Genomic DNA, 22,755 nt, shown 5'->3' on the forward strand with positions numbered 1-22,755 from the left:
GCGATGCTTTTGGCTTCATTTTCCACGTCTCCGCCTTCCTGTTCGTCAGTTTTCTTCTTAAAAAAATCCCGTGAGCTTTGGTATAGCACTCAATAATCGTTTGTCACGAATCTCTTTCTCCTTTTGGGCTTTTCTCTTCTTTGCTCCGCTCTCCAACTTTTTCTTTCCTGGCATTTTTGTCTCAAGATCGTCATTCAGGATAAGCATCGACATACACAGCAACAACAACACCTGGGCCTAAATCCTTGGATTGTGATTGGCTATTTCTCTGTGTGACTGATTAGCCTTTTGGTCAATAGGCAGGCCCCTGCGTGCGGCGGCCCGGTTTGATATATGATTGACAGAAATTTTAACAAGTCAAAGAATAACATGAAACTCCTCCAGCATCAGCGGCCGGAGCGGCGGGACCAGGATTCTGCAACCTTTTTGACCAAAACAACCATTTCAGTGACTTTCCGTCAAGTCAAGTTGTTCGGGAGCCTAAAGAAGATTTAACCATTAAAATGAGGCGACTGCAGCTCAGGAAGTTTCATACTTAGTTTTAATGCACAAACAAAACTCGATCTCATGATGCATTCGTGAAGTTTTAACTACAGTTCTGAACAGTGAACATTTTATTACACTGAACCTTTTTCTGTTCCTGATTTTAACAGTTTTGCTCTTTTCCTGCTTTTTTTGTTGTTGATAGTTTTGAAATTTTAGCTGTTTTATCCATTTTACCTCTTTTTAAACTGTTCTGTTTGCTTTTTTCCTGCCATATTTATTTTCTCTTATGGAAATTGTAGACATTTCAGGTTTTTTAAGCCGTTCTAGCATTTTTTTCCCCCCCATTTCTTGTGGTTTTTGCTATTTTTCCCAATCTTACTTCTAGCTTTACTGAATCCCTTTTTAATCAAGAGTGACAAATCATATAATAATTCAAAAATAAGTGTTCATAGATAAGATCATGTAGTTTACACATGAAAGGCTGAGGCATCATGAGGCCCGCCGGGGGCCACGTGAGGCCTGGGAGGCCCGCCGGGGGCCACATGAGGCCCGGGGGGCCCGCCGGGGGCCACGTGAGGCCCGGGGGGCCCGCCGGGGGCCACGTGAGGCCTGGGAGGCCCGCCGGGGGCCACATGAGGCCCTTCAGCCCTGCTTGATCAGGGTGCTACTGGGATATCCTGAAGAAATTTAAATCACAGTTTTATTGACTTTATTACATCTAAAATGCTCACATTTTCTTGTTCTTGGTAATTATGATATTGTTGGTTGTGTAGCAGAGTTAGAGAAATGCTGCCTCACAGATTTAATGTTTAGCCGTAGAGAAAAAAAGAGGTGTACTGAAAAAATATAGAATTTATTATTTATTTACTGAACTCAAAATGTAGAAAAATGTAACCATGACTTCCAGGAAAAAAACTGTTAAAGAAAAAGTGATGAGAACAACAGTCACTCAGTAAAACTGTGTAAAAACAAAAAAATAAAAACCCTTTTCATTATGACAAAACCCTGATTGAACAAAACATAAGGCGACTTCGGTCTCGGTCCTCAGCAGCAGTGCTGCTTTTCTTCTCGTGGCCCCGGGAGAAAATGAGTTTCCCACCTCTGAACTTAAACGAGAGTCTCTATATCCTCAGATTATAAACAGAAACATATCTCTGTGATGACTGAAGATTCTGTTTAATAAAGGTCGACTGGTCCGATAGTGAGTAGTAGAACCACAGAAATATTTCCATGTCTTCCTGCTCATTTATTTATTTTTTTCTGAGAAGCAGCCTCTGCACACGATTCTTAGATCCATCCCAGAAATAATGGGGCTTCAGCAGCGTTCAGCTATTCAATTATTCTATGTTTACCCATGATAATAGTTGTTTGAATGCCATTACTCCAGGTTTTAGCTGTGTTTTGACTCCAAATAATTTTGTTCTTCCTCTGCAGCCTTATTCTCCTCATTGTTTCTGTTATCAGTGTGAACGGCCACGAGTCTTAACAGCCTGTAGGTAAATGCTACCAAACTGTTCTAACACAGTAAAAGCAATAAGAAAAAAACTGCCAAAACTATGTTATAAAATACAAACAGCATTCATAGAAAGTGGGAGATTGAATTTGGAAATGTCAGCAGCAGGACAGAAAAGGAACCAATAAGCACAGAAATAAGGTAAACTTCTAGATTAAAATCTAGATTTAAAAGTTAAATCTTGACTTTGTTTTTAAAAACACCAACACTTCCCACACCCTGAAGAGGATGAGTGGTCCAGAAATGAAGGAATGAATAAAGACTGTCCAGAAAAGTAACAGCAGCCATGAAACGTGGCACCATGGTCTTTTTTTTCCCCCCTAACGCTGGACATTATCAGAAGGTCTTTAAAGACCTACACAGCAGATCTGATCACTGAACTCAACCAGTCGTGCTTTGCAGATAAGATTTGGACCCATGACCTTCTCGCTGTGAGCTAAGAGCTCTAACCACTCTGAGAGACACACTGCTGATCCGTCAGGTGTGTAGAGCTGTTTGAGGCCTTGTGTTCCCTGCAGCGACCTTATGACCTCCAGGCAGCAAACAGCTGGCGACTCCACCGACTGACCGACGTGACACTTTACACACCAGATCTCTGAGTTTGTGTGTTTTTTTGTTTTTTCCTTTACAGGACAACGAAGAGCAAAGTTACTCCACTCTGAAGTCTAAAAACACCAGCGCTAAAGTGTCGGGGCTCAAGCCGGGGACCAAGTATATCTTCCAAGTCCGAGCCAGAACCTCAGCAGGCTGCGGACGCTTCAGCCAGAACATCGAGATCCAGACCGGGAAAGCAGGTCCGTGTGTGTGTGTGTTTTTATATTTATATCTTGGTGTACGAGAAACAAAGGAGCTAAAAGGATAGCTTGGTGTGCGGCCGGATCGCCGGTAAACGCTGCGTCCAGCCTGGAGCTGCAGGAGCCTCCCAGCAGCTGAATGCTCTGTAATACACTGGAAAGTGTCCAGGAATGACAGTGTGCTCAGTTAAGAGACTTGGCACAGGAAAGCTTCTCGACGCCAGGCCGGGCTGCACAGCGTGCTGCAAGGCTAAAGAGGTCTGGGTGTCAGGGAGGCCAATAACCGGCCCGCTCCGCCGCCCGGGTCCATTGATCTATGCGTTGTTAGAGGGTCGCCCCCGTCAGCAGAACGCAGCCGCTCCCAGCTGCACACCGGGCCACAGTCGGGGTAAAAGTCTTCCGGAGTCTGTTCACCTGAGGCCAGCACAGCAAACAACGCTACAGGGAGAAAACACATTTTATTAGAATATCCTTCTTTTGTAATGGGGGATTTGGCCGTTAGCGTGCAGAGCAGATTGTAGGGCTGCAGAGCTCAACGCCCCGCCTGCTCGGAGTCCCAGCGCTGTTTCACTGACTAATAGTCTCCCCTCATTCTGCCGCTCGCTGGACCCCGACTCCGCTCCTCCTCATACTGATTCATCTGCAGCCTTGGAAAACAAGCGGACCGCGCGTCTCTCCAGCCAACCTGCTGAGTAATCAATACGTCCCGAAGTTTATGAAAAACACACTGGGTGGCCTTTTTTTTGGAACAGAGTCCTGTTGGCTCGCCAAACGCAGGCTGCAGAATCCCGACGGGGCTGAGCTGAGAGCCTCGGCAGCAACGAGCCCCGAACTCCAGAATCAGACTGCTGCGATTACCCAATCGCCTGTTATCCAGCCTGAAGCATCTTTTTAACAGAATGAAATGAAGAACTGCAGCGAGGATGGAGCAAATGTCCCTTTTCAGTCTGTACAACTGAGAGAATCTTTGTTTATGTGCCAAAATTCAACAAGTAAGGATGGAAGCGTTCACATTTGACCCAGTACGGCACCTGGGAACTGTACGGTACTCAACAGCACCAATTTTTGGTACTTTTGTGTGTTTATTTGGTTATAAATGCTAATTTGTTGCTGGATGCGAGCATGCTAACAGATGCTAGCATGCTGACGGTGCTGAATGCCGGAGTTGTAGCTGTAGCTAGATCTGAGGCTGGTTGCTCCTCAGCATTGATAAAAATCTCGTTCTTAACCAGGAGCTTCCTGATTCGAAGCCTTCCCGCAGCAGCGAGCAGACTCTGCATCTTATTTTGAAAAGTGTGTTCATGCTTTCCAGCGCTTTCTAGTCCCGCTTGCTTTGCTGACATGCTAGCTACTGACGTCATTACGCTCGAGTGTGTGCAGTGCTGTGTTCTTCTGCTCTTCCACTCCCTCACAGTCACAAGGATGTGTTCAGGTACCAAAACAAAGCAGCCCTACTGTTTTATTAATTTCACGTCAATCGGTGCTCAGTAGTACTGACAGTTTTTGGTCAGTACTATAAAAGTACAGGACTCGGCGCCCATCCCTAACAAGTTCGGTTCCTGGATGCTCTGTTAGGAGCTGCCACCACTGCATCCATATTTCTCAATATTTGATCTCTCATCTCTATTGAAATGAAATTTGACAGCTGTTTGCTGAGGGCCAATCACTAACTCATTCCCCATGTCATCCTCAGGGTTATTTGTTGTCACATCATTCATGTCCAGCTCCGTGTTAGCGTGTTGATGTAGGAACAGGCTTGAGGATTTCAACATTAGGTGAATGTTTCCTCCTCTTAATGTGACGGACAAACTCACAAACTGCAAACAGCAGGCAATTAGAAGTTCTTTAATGAAGCTGCAGATTCCTGTTTATCTTGTTTAACCAAGTACACTTCGCCCGCCGCCGTTGTTTGCCGTCGTGTGTGTGTGTGTGTGTGTGTGTGTGTGAGTGTGTGTGTAAAGTGCGAGCTCTGGACTGACTCTCCGCTCGGTGGTGTCTGTCTCTGCAGCTCCTCTGCGCTACAACACCATGACCATCATCTGGATCTGCATGGCGCTGGTGTCCGGCCTGGTCGCCTTCCTGGCCATCATCATCTGCAGGAAACGGCAAGGCTACACTCTACCACACTACCCCTCGCTGCTGTGTGTGGAACACTTTCTTACGCTACTCTATTGTGCCTCTCTGTGTGTAATGTTGCTTGTGATCGAATCCCGCCGTGTGCGCTGCAGATCTCCCTGCTATTGCCCCAAAACAGCTTTTACTGCGGGTACATTAGGAATAAAGCTCGTAATCTCAGCAAAGAAAAGCGGAAAGTGTGCGCCCCTGAAATTGGAATGATCTCATTCAAGTTTTTGTTTGAGAAGCTAAAATACGGCGGCCCCCCGGTCGTGTCGCGGTGTTTGTAACATCAGGTGCATAAACAGCCTGCATGCTGTTCCCCCAGTAATGAGGACACTTTGTACAGACGAGTGTTGAAAGCTAATGCTAATGGGGCGCAGCCTCCCCGGCTTCTCTCCCGCTTATTTGGATCATTTTCTAACTCCTAATTTCTACCTCATTGCAGATTTAATTATGTTGATTCACGTCCAGTAGCTCGCAAACCAAAACGCTCCCACTTATCCCATCAGCCCCTCCTCCTCCTCTTCACCATCCCCCTCCTCCTCATCTTCCTCCTCCTCCTCTTTCTCCTCTTCCTCCTCCTCACCACCTTCCTCCTCCTTTGATGTCTTTGACTTGTATCTCTGTAGAAATGCACCAAAGATTTAATTTTCATTGCACTTAATTAATCCACTCTTCAGCGCATATCGAGGTTTCAACTTCTGTCCAGTTCAGAGGAAAGACTGATGAGTAAAGACTTAAAGGTGGAGTCTGGTGGAGATTGTGAAGGAGCCACTTCAGAAACACCTTTTACTTTGAGCCCCACCTGCAGGCTAGACATGGTATTACACCTCAAACATCAGTACGTCCGTTCGCTCCGTTAGACGGAGCTGATTGTTGTAAAGATAAACTAATGAGTGTTGTTGAATGTTTTCCAAAATAAATCTTGCAGCGGGTTTGTCAGACTTAAAGCCCACGGTTGCTCCCTGGTTGCTATCAAACTAGCCGAGCTGTTGTCAAGCTAGCCCAGTTGCCATCAAACTGGCCTATAATCACCCATAATGCAACAGCTGTAGAAGTTTAATGTCCATTTCATTTTACTATACACAAGAAGGTTTCATTAAAATTGGCTTTCTGTTCAGATCGTGGTCTTTTTGTCGAGGAATTATTTAGTTTTGTGAAATTTAGTTTGAGAAAATGTTTCGGTTTGTTTGAAAACAGCCACGTCCTCACCTTCCTGTTCTTTACCACTCAAACTCCGGTCTCTTCAAGAAAAGACTCGGGCACCCCTGTTTCACTTTGTGTATCTTTCCTCTCAACATGCTGCGTTTGGTTCACACTCACTAATGGTTTTATTTGGTTTCATTCGGCACCAAAACTTCTTGGATGGGTTTAATTTAAATCTAACCATAAAATTTCAGAACACAAAGCCGCACTGGTCTGCACATGTTCAGCACTGCAACCTGGCCTCAGTCAACCCTCTGACATTACAACTGCTTGAACAAGAACGTGACTGGGAGAACAAGTGATCCTCCATTGGAACCCTCGGCTCAAATCTGACCTGCTAAACCACCAAGCAAATTTAAAAAAAAATCTCAAAAATAGCAGAGACAACCCAACACTGAGACCGTCTGTGATCTGCCTGGTTCATGTGAAACCAGCCTCAACGCCATGCTGTGAGGGGGAGTTCATACGAACATGCAGAATACAACAGCTGGAGCAGGTTTTTGGTAAATTCACTGTATTTTACATCAGAAGGTTTTAATAAACTGGCTTCATGATGTGATTGTGGTAATTCTCCGTACTAAATGTTTAATTTTGTGAAAATATCCACATTTTCTTCATGTTTACTCTGCATCACAACAAAGAAAAACTAAAGTTTAAATTCAAAGAACGCCCCTGGTCTGCTGGATGAAACCTTCGTGAGATGGTTGGTTCATAATGCTGTGGTAAATATCCTGCGGTGCAAATGCAGCTAATCTGTACGTCCCTGTTTGGATTAAAACCGCTCTATTTATACGGCGGAGTCAGAAACCAGTGTTTCTCATTGTTAAACAAGAACCTCTGACCTCTAGGAACGACTGCAGAACCCTAATTATAACACCGGATTCACTGACTCTCCCGTCCTGAGAGCCTGAAGGCTACAGTTCAACACACACACACACACACACACACACACACACACACACACACACACACACACACACACACAGAACCTAAATACATATTTGATCTTTTTCTTTGTAACCCTGAAGGACTCTCATGATCCAAACTGAAGTAAAGATTTCAGTTTTCTGTTTGTCACTGCCTCATGTGTTGCACAGTTTTAACACAGGAACTAATTTAGTTTTCTGGTGTGTGTGTGTGTGTGTGTGTGTGTGTGTGTGTGTGTGTGTGTGTAGTGGCACCATCAAAAACACACCACCGACGGGTATTTTCCACAGCTTGTGAAAGTGTGTGTGTGAGCTGTTAAATCCCTCTTCCATTTCTCTCTTAAGTGTCCTCCCGGGAAGAGGTTTTTTTTTTTTTTTTACTTTGCCTTTTTAACATGAATATTGATGTTAATTTTTTTTTTTACTTATGTATGAAAACAAACCCAAACACACAAAAGAAAAGTTGGGTTAAGCAGCCGTTCCATGAGGGAGCGGTGGAGCGAGGAGCCACCTGCAGGAATCTCAGAAGGCTCGGAGAGATGAAACACCCTGCTGTCGGCCTAATGCTTTCCATAATTCACACCCATTTGTTTGTTGGGGCTGCCGTTTCTTCATATATATGAGTTTCTACAACTAACTGAAAATCTGTACTGACCTAACTGAGAGGGATTGATCAAGAAAAAGAACTCACCTTTAAATACACGTTTAAAACTGTTAGCATTAAAACATCAAGTCGTCACGTGTTCTATACCTTCAACTTTTCGCCACATTAATTCAGAGAATGTAACTTCAGTCACGACAGTGAGGAATTACCACAAAACTCTCCCTGATTTACTTTGAAAGCCCATTTGTAATTAGAAAAGACAAAATTCTCCCCAGTAATTATTCAGCTTTCATCACCAAATCGTGTTTTGGTACCAAACATCCTCCATTAGGCAGGAGAACTCGCTGTGATCTCTGCGTCTTTGATCCGCCTGCTTGAGTCAGTAAACCAGTCCGGGGAACATTTGAAAAGGTTTCTGTATTTTCCTCCGTATTTGGAGACCAAATGTTTTCCGCAACCTCACCAAGTGGTTTTGGTGCCGAATCGCAGCAACAGATTGCCATGCAGTGTCCGCTGGAGCATGAGGGGGAGACGAGTGTTTATCGTCAGCCTGGTGAAAACTGTTTCCCGGGAAGCAGCAGACGCTGATATGCAAGTGCATCTTCAAGAAAAGTTCATCATTTCAGTGGTAACTTTAGTTGAGATCAGTCAAAGCTGTCCCAGTGGAGCGGCGGGAAGGCCTGCTGGACGGATGAAGGGACTGTCTCGTCACCTCAGACCTCTCAGCACTGCAGCACACACACACTCTGACTCTTCGGGTCGCGACCCAGTGAGGATGGAGCCACGGAGCTTCGGCTACGTATTAAAACCATAAATCCAGAATTACATAAACATTCCAGTTGGAACCCAGTGAGGCTGAACTTGTTGGAGATGCACCTGTATGTATGCGATCGACATTAAATCCCTTCTCTCCTGTTGAAAAATCAGGGTTTTTTCTCCACCTCTGCCAGTGAAAAAGCTCATTAAGCGTCTGTCTGCTATCTGCTTGTTCCTTATAAATAACCAAGCGCTGCTAAGTGATGAAAAACGCTGTTCAGGTTAATAATAGATTGGGAACAGTTATTGATCCATTAATTATGAGCCGTGCTGAGAGTTTGGCTCCAACAGACGCCGCACAATTGTCCTGTATTCATGCCTCTGTATGTTTATGTGTGTGTTCTGCCTGTGTGTGTGTGTGTGTGTGGGTGTGTGTGTGTGTGTTTTGTATAGACACTGTGGATACAGCAAAGCCTTCCAGGACTCCGATGAGGAGAAGATGCACTACCAGAACGGCCATGGTACGCACACTTCCTGTTGCAGCTCCGCTCGCCTCTCCTCGCCGCGGCGGAGGAAGAGCGTTTCTCTCCCTTCGCCACTGCGTGACCGAATGCTGTTTATCTCAGTGTCGTTCCCCGACGCGAGGTTCTACATCGACCCGCACACGTACGAGGACCCCTGCCAGGCGGTGCACGAGTTCGCCCGAGAAATCGAAGCTTCCAGGATCAAAATCGAGAAAATCATTGGTTCAGGTAAAAAAAAACAAAAAAAAACAAAACAAAAAAAAGAGGAAAACATAAACACACACACATACACACACACACGCACACACACATGCACACACACGCGCACCGTGCGAGTCAGCGGCTAAGCTCGGTTAAAATGATTGGCCGGTGTAAAGGCTGTGGTGTGCAGCCGAGAGGAGGATGGCACCGTGGAATCAGAGCGTCACGTCGGGCCGGCCCGTCAGTCAGCGCCGCTCACACACTCCGAGAATACCAACAGTACACACTTCCTCAGAGCGCTGCACACACACACACACACACACACACACTGGCAGGAAGTGGAGGAAGGAGCAACACCCAAGGTTCCCCTTCAGTACAGACAGAGATGGTCACATTCAGCGAGTTCTCATAAAGCAGACGTTACGCCCAGAACCGGATCCCAGAACCGGATCCCAGATCGGGATCCCCGGGTCAGAGATTTACACACACTGACAAAAGAAATCAACTCGCACGGTTCTGACCAACATGTCACACGAGTCACATGCTTCACAAATTACTAATAAATACAAATCTGAAGCCCAGTGTGAACACCCAGACCACACAGCATCCTGTAATGAGCTAAATGAATGAAATAAACACAACAATCAGCATCAAACAATATGAAGAACACACCGTTTCACACAATAACTCCATACATGAGCTACATGTACAGTAACATAACAGTAATAACTACGTATTCACTAAAGCTACATAAAACACAGAAATACAACTCAATGCACGAAAACACATTTTAGTGGTTTGCGTTTTTCCATTCCTTCACTGTTCAGTTTATCATCTCATTTTGAAAGCATTTAGCTGCAGACGCAGTTCAACCTACCATCTAATGAGCCAGGTTCTCTTGAGTTTCCCCGTTTATTAAGAGTCTGAAATAATATTCATGTTGACGTCTGTCCTGATCCTCCACCTCAACGTAATTCATCCTATTTGTTGTAATGTTAATCGGCCATTTCTTTAATTTGAATCAAAATGAGCTCTTTCATTTTAAGAGGTAATAATAAGTACTTGTTGAATGTTCTTCCTGATTGTTTTGGCGCCCCCTAGAGGCCACAGCACCCTCACCATCAGCCTGTATTGCCTAATGAACGAGCCGGCTCTCATCACACAGAGAAATTTTCTTTAAACCCTGAATATTCACGTTGGAAAAGTCAGTAAACATAAACAGATTTCAAGGCCTTCAGAGCTCTGATGATTTGCTTGACTGTATTTCTAACCTTCAGTCTGTCCGTCTGCTGCTGGAGGATCAAGTGAAATGTGGAAACATCTGATCCTCATCTCAAAACCTTTTCACTCTCTGGAGTAAATTATTTAGGGAAATGATCCGAAAGTGAATTGATTTCAGGCCATTGCTGGTGTGTCCATCATCTGCAGTACCTATGGCTGTGACTGACGTACCTAAAGGTGGCGCTGTTGATCCTCTGCCTCCTCTGCAGGGGAGTTCGGCGAGGTGTGTTACGGACGCATGAGGCTCCCGGGGAAACGGGACATCCCGGTGGCGCTCAAGACCCTGAAGGCGGGATACACCGAGAAGCAGAAGAGAGACTTCCTGGCCGAGGCGTCGATCATGGCTCAGTTCGACCATCCCAACGTCATCCGGCTGGAGGGGGTGGTGACCCACAGTACGCTGCTGCTCACGCTTTCTGCACTGAGCCAGAGATAACCGGTGATATCAGGGTCAGGTCCAGGGTGGGATTTCACTGTGAGCCACGCTACATGCCAAAGAACCCTGGGCTCACACACCAGCGATGCTACATGCTAAACATAATTAAAATCTGACCGATACGCTCATTAAAGGTGCATTAAGGAGTTTTTCAACTTTAAAAATACTTATTTTCCACTATAAATATGTTACACATTTTTAATGCTGTGTACAATGTGCCCTGACATATTCATTACCAGTACCTCTAACAGCGCTAAACTGTCACTTGAAAGTTGCAGTGCCGGTCCGGCACCAGCATTTTTTTGGGGAGAATTTGAAAGGAATGATGTAATGCGCACTCTGGCTGGCCTGATGGAGTTAAGTTTCGTTTTGTCCGCCATTACTCCGCCAGATGCTTAGCTTAGCTTCCAGAAAGTAAGAACAGACTGGCTTCTAGCACTGCCACAGCTCCACACAGACTCCACCAGGTAGAAGAAACTTACATTTTACTCGAGCGCTACTAAAAGAGCGAGGAAGGAGTTCCCCTCTTCCGTGCACGCAAGCCACAGGGACGACTTTTTCACTAAGCTGCATTACGCCCAAGGCCTGCAGGGGGCGCTGTTTCACATAAAACGTGCAAACTCCTTAATTTACCTTTAAGGCTGTTTTCACATATATGTGGGTCGAGCCAAAGGAGCCGCACCAGTAAAAAAGATGCAATATTTTAATTTTCAACTAATACGTCCCTTTTCACACATGCTTTTCATGACCGCGCAGAGAGGCCGCTCTAAACAAGGGAAGTGTGGGGTTTCCATGACAACCAGGCGGAATTTGGTGTAAAACCAAGACAGCAGCCTTGCTCGGGGCTCTCAAGTCACGCACTTCGGTCTCTGGTCACGCCTCACGCCACACATTGTATTTCTCACGCTGAAAAAAAAAATACCGGTAAATTTGTCTGGTGCGCCGCTGCTATGGAACCACAAGAATCAAACACGTGTGCGAGCCTGTCACTTACCTGTTGATCAAAAAAGGAAAGGGGCGGGGCTAAAATCGCGCAACAACCAGTGGAAAAAAAGCATCGTTATCACGCGAGTCTGCTCGAGAGTGAGCGGCAGAGACTTTCTTCTTTCTGCCATTCTGACATGTGGTCACTTTTCCCGGGACTGAGCTGACTACGGGAGCCTGTGTGGTTCAATATCGAGACTTTGGGTCGAGCTAAAGTCGGTGCGTTTTCACACATCTGCCGCGCCGCATCCCAGGTCGACCCCCGCCGCTCCGAGACCCCCCCCCCCTTTCAGCCGCTCTCGGGGCGGCCGAGTTAGAGCGACAACTAGAGCGAGTGGCGCTTTCACACCGACCCAGCCGCGCCGTGCTCGGTCCAGAAACTCTGTTAGGTCGAGCTAAAGTGGGTAAGTGTGAAAACACCCTCAGAGCGAGCTGCAGTCCACAGTACGCACTGCGCCTTACAGTAGACTGTAAGTAGACAGCCAGTGAATTATGCTTCATGGCATTTGATAAGCGCTGGTATCACTACTCAGTGTCATTGAGTAGCTCCAGGTCAGTACTCGTACTCGTACTCTTCCTTTAAAAAGCGGCCTTGCTGCAGCCCTCCTGTGGACCATTCAGCCCAGGATGTTGGAGGAACGGTGACTGTCTGAATGTTCTGTTGAGGGACTCGCAGTCCCTCAACATTTATTCTGCAGCTCGACGTCTGCCTGGAACACGTTCAGAGAGCAGCAGAATGTTTCTGCAGCAGCAGCGCTCCGCCTGGAAAGCCGCAGACGCTGGGAGGTTTTCATTTATCTGGAACAATAAGTGCCGACCAGCCAGAACTTCTCCACACACTCTCTGAGCTGCAGGAGGTGATTCTGTTCAGCTGCTATCCTGAAGGAGCTCTTCTGTTTATAACACTGTCTGAGCATGGATTTTAATTCCAGTATTCATTTCACGTGTCTTTCTATACGTCCATGCTGTACTGCAAATGCTGAGAAATAGACACGTTTGAGTATTGTGTAGATTTCATTTGTTTGGATGGTTAAAATATCAGCCAGGTTAAAAAAAAAAAAACAGGCCAATGAAGTTTTATTAACCAACATTTCCTTTAAAAAAACTAAAACTTTAATGTTCATACAGTAGTTATCTGGTAAGACCACAAATATTGTAAAAGGAACTAAAACACCTAGAATTCAGTGGCAGTCGTGTCGTTTTACATGCAAAGAGCAAAGGCCTCTCATTTCTTTCCTTTCTTTTTTTTTAAATAAATAAATCTTCTTTGACAGTTTTATTTAAAACTCAAGAAACATCCGAAGTCAAATTATGTCTGAGAATAACAGGCCGCTTGACACAAAGAGAAAGATCAAGCGGAAATATGTGTTTTGGCGTATTTCCACTTTGTCTGTGTGTCTGTTCGCAGTTTATTTAAAGGCTTCGGTACAATGAGCAGCATCCATCATTCATAAACGCCTTGACCTTTTAAGTAGGCTGGTTTTGTTTTGACTCGCTGTTCTGACTCGGAACCTGCTTTGAATTAAAAATCAGCTGCAGCACAGAAGCGTCAGGCTTCACAGGAAGTACCGGCGGAGCGGGAACGCCGCCAGTTCCCGCCGCTGGAATCAGCTCACACCTGAAGTAACAGGCTGAAAGTCTGCGTTCCAGCTCTGTCTGTGTTTCTCTGTCTTCTGCCAGGCAAACCGGTGATGATCATCACGGAGTACATGGAGAACGGCTCTCTGGACTCCTTCCTCCGGGTTTGTATCAAATCTCTCACCAGTTCGTCGCAGGTTCAGCAGCACGAGGGCCTGATGCAAGGCAGGAGAACACCCCATGACAAACATTCAGACAAAAAGAAGATATAGAAATAAGACATTTCACTCAAGAAATACCCAGAACTGCTGAACAAATACAACAAAAATATCAACAAAATACTTAAAACAAATAAGAAAAAAAAAACAACTGCAGGAGAAACACAAAGAATAAGCAAACACAGAATAATTCAACAGAAACAAGATGGAAAGAAATGCACATTTAACATCTGAACATGTAAAATAAATTAAAACATATATTAATGCAAATATGTTAATTAAATCAGGAAACAAAAAATGTACACAAACAGTTACATACATGCAAAAGAAAGATATACAGGAAAGTTTTTGAAATTGGTTTGAAAGGTGGAACTTTTTGTTCACGTTGACAGCGTGTTGTTCTCTGCACGCATGTGTGTGGTTTCATTAGAAAAAAGTGAATAAAATAGCATCAACTCTTGGTCCAACCAGCTTTGTATCATGACAGAGTTACAACGATGAATTAACAGCCGCCATTTTTTGTCCAACCAGTGTTAAACTGTGTAAGTTTGAAGCCTGATATCACAAGTTCAGAATATTATTTGAGGTTATATATTTGTACCTAATAATGAGTTAAACATGGCTACATGGCATGACAGGCTCGTTTTTGTGCTATGTAAACAGACTGTGAATCATTGTCAAACCTCTCAAACTGAAACTATATTTTCATGTGTAGACGTTGTTGCATGTACGAAGTCTCAGCATTTCTTTTCTAAAATAAACTATGTTAAAAAAACTTCCTTAAAAGAAGCAGAAATGAGTGAACGTGAGCGAGAGCTGCTGCTCATTGTCTCACACTGACAGAGTCACGCCGCTCCGCTATTGGCTCCTGTGATTATACTGCAGATTATGACTTTAAAGCAAATCCATGTCATGTTTTATTCTCTTATCTTTCCCACCGTCTCTATCTTGATTGAATCTCTGCTGCTATCGCCGCCGCCGCCTCCGCTCTGCGGCTGAACGCTGCTGTCTCCTCTGTGGTCCCGGCAGAGGCACGACGGCCAGTTCACCGTCATCCAGCTGGTGGGCTTGCTCCGAGGCATCGCGGCGGGGATGACCTACCTGTCTGACCTGGGCTACATCCACCGAGACCTGGCCGCCCGCAACATCCTGGTCAACAGCAACCTGGTGTGTAAGGTGTCCGACTTCGGCCTGTCCAGGGTCCTGGAGGACGACCCCGACGCCGCATACACCACCAGTGTGAGTTTTCACATCGAGGCAAGCATTGACGCAGCGACACACACTCAAACACACACACACACACACACACACATGATCGCACGGCAGGGTGGGAGTGATAAAACACATCATTGGAAAGCTCTGAAGAGATTAACGGCGTGTGAAAGCCGCTGCTCCCGGTACAGATGTTAGCTGTCAAAGCTACAGCCTGGTGTTAGCTCATGCTTTATGTGGCACTCCACATTTTACTGTTCCATAAAGAGACAGCTGTAAAACCAGACAGCAGCAGCAATATTCTGCCTGATAGCGCCTCGTAATGGTGACGCTAAAGAGCCATTAACCCCTCCCACCCAGGAGATCACGTTTGACCTGTTGACCTCTTTCAGGGGCGGCAGATCAACGGAAACAACCGGTTTATCTGTCAGCCATCTAAATAACTCTGTTAATACTTTGATGTGTTTTTCAGTTTATTATGGTACAGCATGATTTTAATTCATTACAAGGCATCAATTCAAGACAATACTTGAGCAACTATAGTTTTTGTTTTATCACGTTTTTATGTCACTCAGTTTGTTTTTTTATAGTTTACAATGACGATAAAGAACTTATTTATTTGAAACTTATCTCTAACAACTAATTCTCCATCCCAATAACAGGCAATCATAAGACGAGTTGAAATGGAGTAATCTGGATTAAAAAGCTAATCCTGCAGATTTAAACAGGTCCCATGTACACAACGCAACATTTTCAAATGAAAATGCAACGTTTTTGCATTTTTGCTTGAAAACAGTTTCTCGATTACACGGCAACATTTTGAAAACATTGTCCATTTAGACGGAGACGGCAGAAATGCTGAGAGCAGTTGAGGAGTTTTACCTCATTCCTATTTAAATAATGAATAAATTAATTAAAATGTCTTACTTAATTTTTGTTTTCATTTTATTTCAGAGAGGCCAGATAGGTACATTTTGACATTTCGAGAGTAGATTGATCAAGCAGTAGTGAAAGTGACAGCAGCCGTACATCACCGGGAACAGGAAGAGAATTTCACGAAATGTTAGAAAGCAGCAGGTACAAAGTGAAACGCCATCCAGTATGAAGCATTTCATAAATGAACCTGATGACTTCAGAGTATGAATCCATTGAGTGTTGACTTTTTTAAAAGTTTCCCGAGTCTGATGTTATCAGGTGGAAGCACACCGATGGAAATCAGCTGACACGTTTGTCTGCTCCAGTCTATAAAAGCACAGCAATCAGATTAGAGCGAGAGGGATGATTACAGCATCACGGGGGCTTTCTGAAGGGGAAAGGGATCATAGATTGTGAAATTACAGACGCTATAGCATCATTAAAGCACACCTCAAATTAATGCTTGATAATGGCTGGAGATTAGCGCGCCGCCCATTACTGCATGGAAATCGTTGGAAGGTGAATAAAGCTGCTTTTTAGTCAGGAATCAAAGGTGGCAGCAAAGTGACTTTGAAGAAACTCTGAGAGCGTGAGTTGAGGTTAGCGATTCCACCGGGTGGCCTTTAAGAGTTTAGCAAGACATCAAGAGACTGTTCAGAGCTGCGTTCAGAGAGTAACCTTCAAACATTTGAAGAAAGCCCCGCGGGGAGCGCGCTGTTTGTTTAGGAAGCGATGCGTCCATTTGTCAACCTAATTAAGTGTCAGAATGATATCAAGAGCAACATAAGTGGTTCACATACTTAGTGAAATTTACAAGACTTTTCTTTTTCCACACACATCCAGTGTGCTTCAGTGAGCTATAAATACTCATCAACAATTAGTTTATACGCCACACGCTCTGCTCAGTATGTCCTACATTGTATCTTGTTATTTGTGACAAAGGTTTCTGAACATTCCACTACAGTGGGCTCATTTTAACTCTGCTGTTATTAAATGTGGCGTCACAGGTTTTTCATATCTTGTCATCAGGAGACCTTGTGCTGTAGCTGGGAGTAAAAGTGTTTTCTCGAGGCAAAGAGGCAAAACACGCCAGTGTCTAACGGAATATGTGAGAATTTTAAAGCAAAGCGCAACATGGACAATGAGAACAGAGTTTTCCTCCAGAGTGCCATGTTAGTCCAGAATCTCCAAAATGCAAATCGCATAAGCCAAGCAGTTTTACTTGAGGTTTACGCTGAGGTTTAGACCAGTGAATTTCATCCTTTGTTTCTGTGGAGATCATACGATCTCTGAGTCATCCATGAAAAATTCACTCTGACCTACATATTTCACATGTATTTAAAATAAAAGGCATAAATAGTTCCTCAAGTAGAAAATATCTTCTGGTGTTTTTCGACATGTGATTATTTTCTCTTGACAGCATCAATTCCCAGGAAAACCGATTGCTTCTCAAGGCGTTTCTCCACCAGTTGGATGAAACCCACTCACACTTCAGGCGCTGTTTGACAGAATGCCAGCAAGGCTCCGATGGCTTTCATCGTGAGCCTCCTTGTGCTTTCAGGGCGGAAAAATCCCGATCCGCTGGACGGCGCCGGAGGCCATAGCCTACAGAAAGTTCTCCTCCTCCAGCGACGTGTGGAGCTATGGCGTGGTGATGTGGGAGGTCATGTCGTACGGAGAGCGGCCATACTGGAACCTCACCAACAGAGACGTGAGACTTGTTTTACAAACTCAACCAGTCAGGTTTAGGTTTTGCCAAGATGAACGAAAGTTATTTCTCATTGCTTCAAACTAAAATTGAAACCGTGTTTCTGGCCGTCAGTGGAATTGTCACGTGCACGTCGCTGCTCGCCCCCATGCAGGTGATCAAGTCTGTGGAGGAAGGCTACCGGCTGCCCGCCCCCATGGGCTGTCCTGGCGCGCTGCACACGCTCATGCTGGACTGCTGGCAGAAGGATCGCAACGAGAGGCCGCGCTTCTGCCAGATAGTCACCATCCTCGACAAGCTAATCCGAAACCCGGAGAATCTGAAGTCCATGGACACACTCTGCAGGTGGGTGAGAGTCTGAAACGATCGACACGCCGTCGCACGGCGCCTCACGCCTGAAGAGCCTTTTCATTTAATTTGGCCAGATGAGTTTGCCAACATTTAATCAAATATTGGTTGATGTGATTAGCGGATTAAGCTGCAAATCAAAGCGGGGCGCTGCCTGCGAGGCCCGAGACGAGGATGAGCTCCTGGACAGTACGTGGTGACAGACTGTTAGGGCTGCTAAGCAGGCGTCCCGGCGCGAGAGGCAGAGCAAACCTCATCTCCTCCAGCTGCAAACAAGAGCGCGGCAGGACTCAGTCGCCGCCGCCGCGAAGTTTCCCGCTCGAAGTTCCTTTGGCAGGTGAAGCGAGCGGTGGTTTTCCAATAAGCTCATCTGTGATGGACGCGCTGCTTGTTAAGCGAAAGCCCGGCTGTGATATTGACATTGATCTGTGGCGGGCGTGAGAGCAGGTGAGCGGAGACGCCCGGCCCAAAGCTGGACCGGGCTAAATTGCTCAGCGGAGATCCAGAGGTCCTCCGGAGTCAGCGGTGCGTGGCTTTGACCGAGACTGCAGGCAGGAGGAAGAGACAGAAGAGGATTGTTGAGGACTTCTCCCTGTATTAATCTACCCAAAGCAGCCATCCTGCAACCATGAGCCGCCACCTCTTCTCTATCATTTTAACTGCTATTGATTTTCTGTCGCAGATCGCATTTCAAAGCCCCCTTTTCCCCCTCCGGCTCACTCCCCCCTCGCTCGCATTCTGACTCCACTCGTTCTCGGACTCTCTCCAGCTAATCTTTTTGTCCTTCCATTCATCTTCCTCCCTCTTTTCTCTGCCAACCCACCGCCATCCGTCTCTCCCTAGTTTAAGCAGTCCTCCGCTGATGGAGAGAGCTCTCCCCGACTTCAGTAGCTGTAACTCAGTGGACGAGTGGCTGGACACCATAAAGATGGGCCGCTACAAGGACCACTTTGCAGCAGGGGGGTACCACACTCTGGGGCATGTCATAAGCATGAACCAAGGGTGAGTACTGAGTGTGGCGGACAGAGGTTCAATGAGGGACTGTCACGGTCAACAAAAGGTTGAAGCTCCTGAACACTGCAGATCAGACTGATTTTATTTAATTTCCATTTCCACACTTTGCCTTTGTCTCCTGAGTGTCTTCCTCTGAACACAGTCACAGACGTTAAGTGTCATGAAGTGACTTTAACCTCACGTCTCACTGGCAATGCCATCTGATCATTGATTGATTTGTGAGTATACCCACAGCCAAAGGTGGTAACAAAGGAAATCAAACCCCTTCCTGCATGTGTGAGGGGGTCAAACACGTGGCCTGTGGGCCAACACCAGCTGCAGGAGGATTCAATCTGAGAAATCACTGCTGTCTCCAATCTGCCCACCGTGTTGTGTTCTAATCCAGTGGAATTAAAGAACCTCCAATCGGGGTAAAACCCAGAGATCAGCTCTGATAAGCTCTGCTCTAACCTTCAGAAGTCATATGAAATCTTCTACCAGCTGAAGAACACATGAAGCGCTCCTTGTATTTGAGGATAAACTTTTGATTAAAAAGTTGCGCTGGTTTTCTTTCTTTCTTTGGTTTCCTCTTTTCTTCTGGTGCTTCTTGTTTGCACAGTTCATGTGAAGCCTAATCAGTTAACCCTCTGCCCATCCCAGTTTTTATTCACCTGGTTTCTTCAGGTAGCAGCAGCTGATTGGCCGGACAACAGCATGAAGGCTCCTGTAAATGTCACAGTGACTCACTGACTGCTGGTCGCATGTTTCCCTCCATCACAGCATTAGTGTCACCAAATCCTGCTGTCTTGACCTGCAGCTCCCAGTAAAGTACTAATAGCCAATAACGCAACAACTGCTTCTAAAGAAATTATACAGACTTTTTTTCTTTTAAACAGTTGATTTGCAATTTACAAGTGCTGTATAGGATCTTCAGTTAATGAATGTGACGACACCGCCATCTCCTGAATTTGTTATTGATCAGCAAAAATATGCAAAAAAAACCTTTTTCCCCAGCAATGCAGTTTTGTTTATGGATTATTAGATTATTATCTGCAGGAAATATATTTGATGCTCCTTCAATATTTAAAAACCAGCCAATAATGATAAAGTTTGTAAGATGTTATTGTGATATTTTGGTACACAGTTGTAAAGATATTGGCTTTTATTACATTTCAAATAGCCAAAATTACTACGTTATACGTACAGATCAGTCTCGAATTCAGTACGTAGCCTATAGGTACCGACCGAATTTCATTGGTACTACCGAATAGCGATTCAGGTAAAAATCAAACCATATTTCGGTACCTGAACGCATCCTTGTGACTGTGAGGAAGCGGAAGAGCTGGTGGATTACTGACACACGAGCGTCATGCCGTCAGCAGCCGAGCGCTCAGTAAACGGAGCAGCATGGCTGATAGGAAGCGCTTTAATGCACGGCTAAACTTTTCAAAACACGATGCAGATTACACTCGCTGTGGCGGGAATACTTGTAATCTTAAAAAGCTCCTGGTGAAGAACAAGATTTGTCTCAAGGCTGAGGAGTGCAGCATTTTAAACACCTTCAGATCTACAGCTACAACTCCTGCACGGCGCTGTTAACATGCTAGCATCCATTAGCGACTTATCTGAAGCCAATTACCCCATAAACACAGACAAAAGTATTCAAAACGGGCACTGTGGAGTACCGGTACCGATTCCCACGAACCGTATCAGTTCAAACAGGAACAGTACCCATCTCTAGTTACATATAGGTGATGCATTATTGGCAATTATTACCGTATTTTCAGACTTTCAGGATAACTAAGGAAATGCAGTTATGCCACTGGAGAATTTAGAGAAACACTTACAGGCAGACACAGAACTGTTTTGTTGATGAATTACTTGGTTAGATGATGGAGGAACGGTTATTCATGCTGTCTGCAAACAGTATGTGAAGGCTGTGCGTTGAACTGTCTTCTGTCTCGACACTACGCTCCAGTGTCCGACTGCTTCTACAGGCTCTTGGGTAAAAGTCTCAGTGTATGTAGAGTACATCCACCCCATCCTACCACCTGAAGCTGAACTATGGATCAAGTTTTCAGCTTCTGCAATGCATTTATTTCAAAAGGGTTTTCATTATTCTCCTCTCTGCTGGCTAGCACACTATGTCCAAACTGAATGACCTGTTTAAATGAAAAGAGTCTGCAGGCCCCAGGAGTCCCACACTGACTGCTGGCATTGTGTTTGTGCGGTGCAGGGACATCCAGCGGCTCGGGGTGACGCTGATGGGTCACCAGAAGAAGATCATGACCAGCGTCCAGCTGATGAGAGCGCAGGTCCTCAACAAGAGCGTGCCGTCGGTGCATGTATAACTCCAACAGGGAGGGTCCTCTGTGCCGAATATCTGGAATCCCCGTCTTCTGTAAGGTCTGGATGGACTCCACAGGAAACACGACGGTCTGATAAACAAGAGAAGATATGTGGGAACTTTACAAGACTTTTCCTCAAGAGGTTAACGAACAAAGCGCGGATGGTTTGACCTACGGAGGAAGTGAAGGTGACTCCTTCGGGACAAGTCCGACCTTTCTATTTCTTTTCCGACCTGATACGTTTTCTGTTAAAATGTCATGTTTCTAAATGGAAAGACTGCCTTAATTACCACAAATGATTTTAATTTTATTGTCTACAAAGAGAAGATAATTTATCAATCATGAATCTATTGGAGGGATACGATTGGCTGATGGAGGGGAGGACGAGGGTGTCGCTCCTCACCTGTCAGAGCAGCAGCTTGAGGAGAATGAGGCCCCGAATGAGGATTGAGCCAGAGAAAAACACGAAAGCGTAAGGAGAAGTGAGATAGGGCTCACCTGAGTTGCCAGATCATCTCCAGAGCGGAGAAGACCTATTTCACCCCAGGCTATTAATACCAGCAAACAGGCACATTTCTCCACCGTCCAACCTTGATGAATGACCCCAGGAGAGCCCTTGGAGCCCTCCACATCAGTTTTCAAGCTGCACGGCGCACAACTACTGTACTTCCAACGTGTGTGTGTGTGATTCAGTTTGGGTGCACTTTATTCTACAATCTCTCCGTGCTGTCGAGGCTTTGGCCACAGATCACCGGCCGCAGCCGCAGCATTAGTCCCGTCAAGAATTAGCTGGTACGTCAACAACACACACACACACACACACACACACACACACACAGATAGAAAACCCAAGGAGAAGTAGAAACATTTAATGCTCATGTAGCTCTTTGATGAGATTTCTCGTAACACTTTATAATAGCTATTGCCAACAAATTATCAGCATTGTCTATTGATTAATTTAGCACTTTTATTTGTCAGTGAGTCTGTAGCTAACACAGCTGATTGTCTATATTTTGAGCTAACGGTGATATTATTTGGCTCACTGTTACTTCTGTTGATGATTATTTCCTGGTTTATAGTGAATCAGGGAAAAAGAGCCATGGCTGGACAGTAGCAATGTGCTGGAATTGATCTCCCATGCTGATTTTTTTAAAAGAAAAATCCAATATTCAGAACAGATTTCACCCAGGACAGAACAGAATGTGTTTCTTAAACAACTTGGCTCATAGCCAGAGCCGGGAGCTCGGAGTTGTAGGAGTTTCAGCTTCAGCTAGAGGCGAATTAGATGCTGCAACAACTCAACCTTTGTCAGGACGCTAATGATGTTAGCATGCAGCTGTTTGCCTCCACATGTGGACCTGTAGTAAAGAAAATAATCTGCCCCGCTAAACATACACAAGTCAGACATGACCACTGGTCTGGTTAAGGTTGTACTTGTGCAGAATCATTTTCTCAGGCAAGCAACCCAGGAGAGACTTGATCATTCCAGCTCTGAAGCTAACGCTAGCTTCAAGAGGAAGTCCGTTTACACGACTCAGCGAGTTTAAAAACAAAACGGAGGAGTTCATCGGTGTCTGCAGGTGCGGCGGTATTCATTTAATATCTG

General features: G+C 45.3%; 1 protein-coding gene across 5 annotated transcripts in view; it reads left to right on the plus strand.

Moving 5' to 3' along the window:
* The window catches only part of epha8 (eph receptor A8), an 88,273-nt gene extending 66,752 nt beyond the window's left edge, over window positions 1-21,521 (plus strand). Inside the window, exons 9-19 of one of the 5 annotated variants that reach the window (XM_030091311.1) lie at window positions 2,631-2,793; window positions 4,802-4,934; window positions 8,857-8,924; window positions 9,030-9,155; window positions 10,619-10,804; window positions 13,510-13,571; window positions 14,655-14,882; window positions 17,314-17,463; window positions 17,615-17,805; window positions 18,652-18,810; window positions 21,038-21,521. In XM_030091311.1, the coding sequence (XP_029947171.1) occupies window positions 2,631-2,793; window positions 4,802-4,934; window positions 8,857-8,924; window positions 9,030-9,155; window positions 10,619-10,804; window positions 13,510-13,571; window positions 14,655-14,882; window positions 17,314-17,463; window positions 17,615-17,805; window positions 18,652-18,810; window positions 21,038-21,152 (1,581 nt within the window). In that variant the 3' untranslated portion in view covers window positions 21,153-21,521. The remainder of the gene's footprint in view (window positions 1-2,630; window positions 2,794-4,801; window positions 4,935-8,856; window positions 8,925-9,029; window positions 9,156-10,618; window positions 10,805-13,509; window positions 13,572-14,654; window positions 14,883-17,313; window positions 17,464-17,614; window positions 17,806-18,651; window positions 18,811-21,037) is intronic. The other 4 variants (XM_030091313.1, XM_030091312.1, XM_030091314.1 and 1 more) reach the window with 4 other exon arrangements.
* Window positions 21,522-22,755: the final 1,234 nt, after the last annotated feature.

This window comes from Salarias fasciatus, chromosome 5 (genome assembly GCF_902148845.1).
Source record: "Salarias fasciatus chromosome 5, fSalaFa1.1, whole genome shotgun sequence".
NCBI lineage: Eukaryota > Metazoa > Chordata > Actinopteri > Blenniiformes > Blenniidae > Salarias > Salarias fasciatus.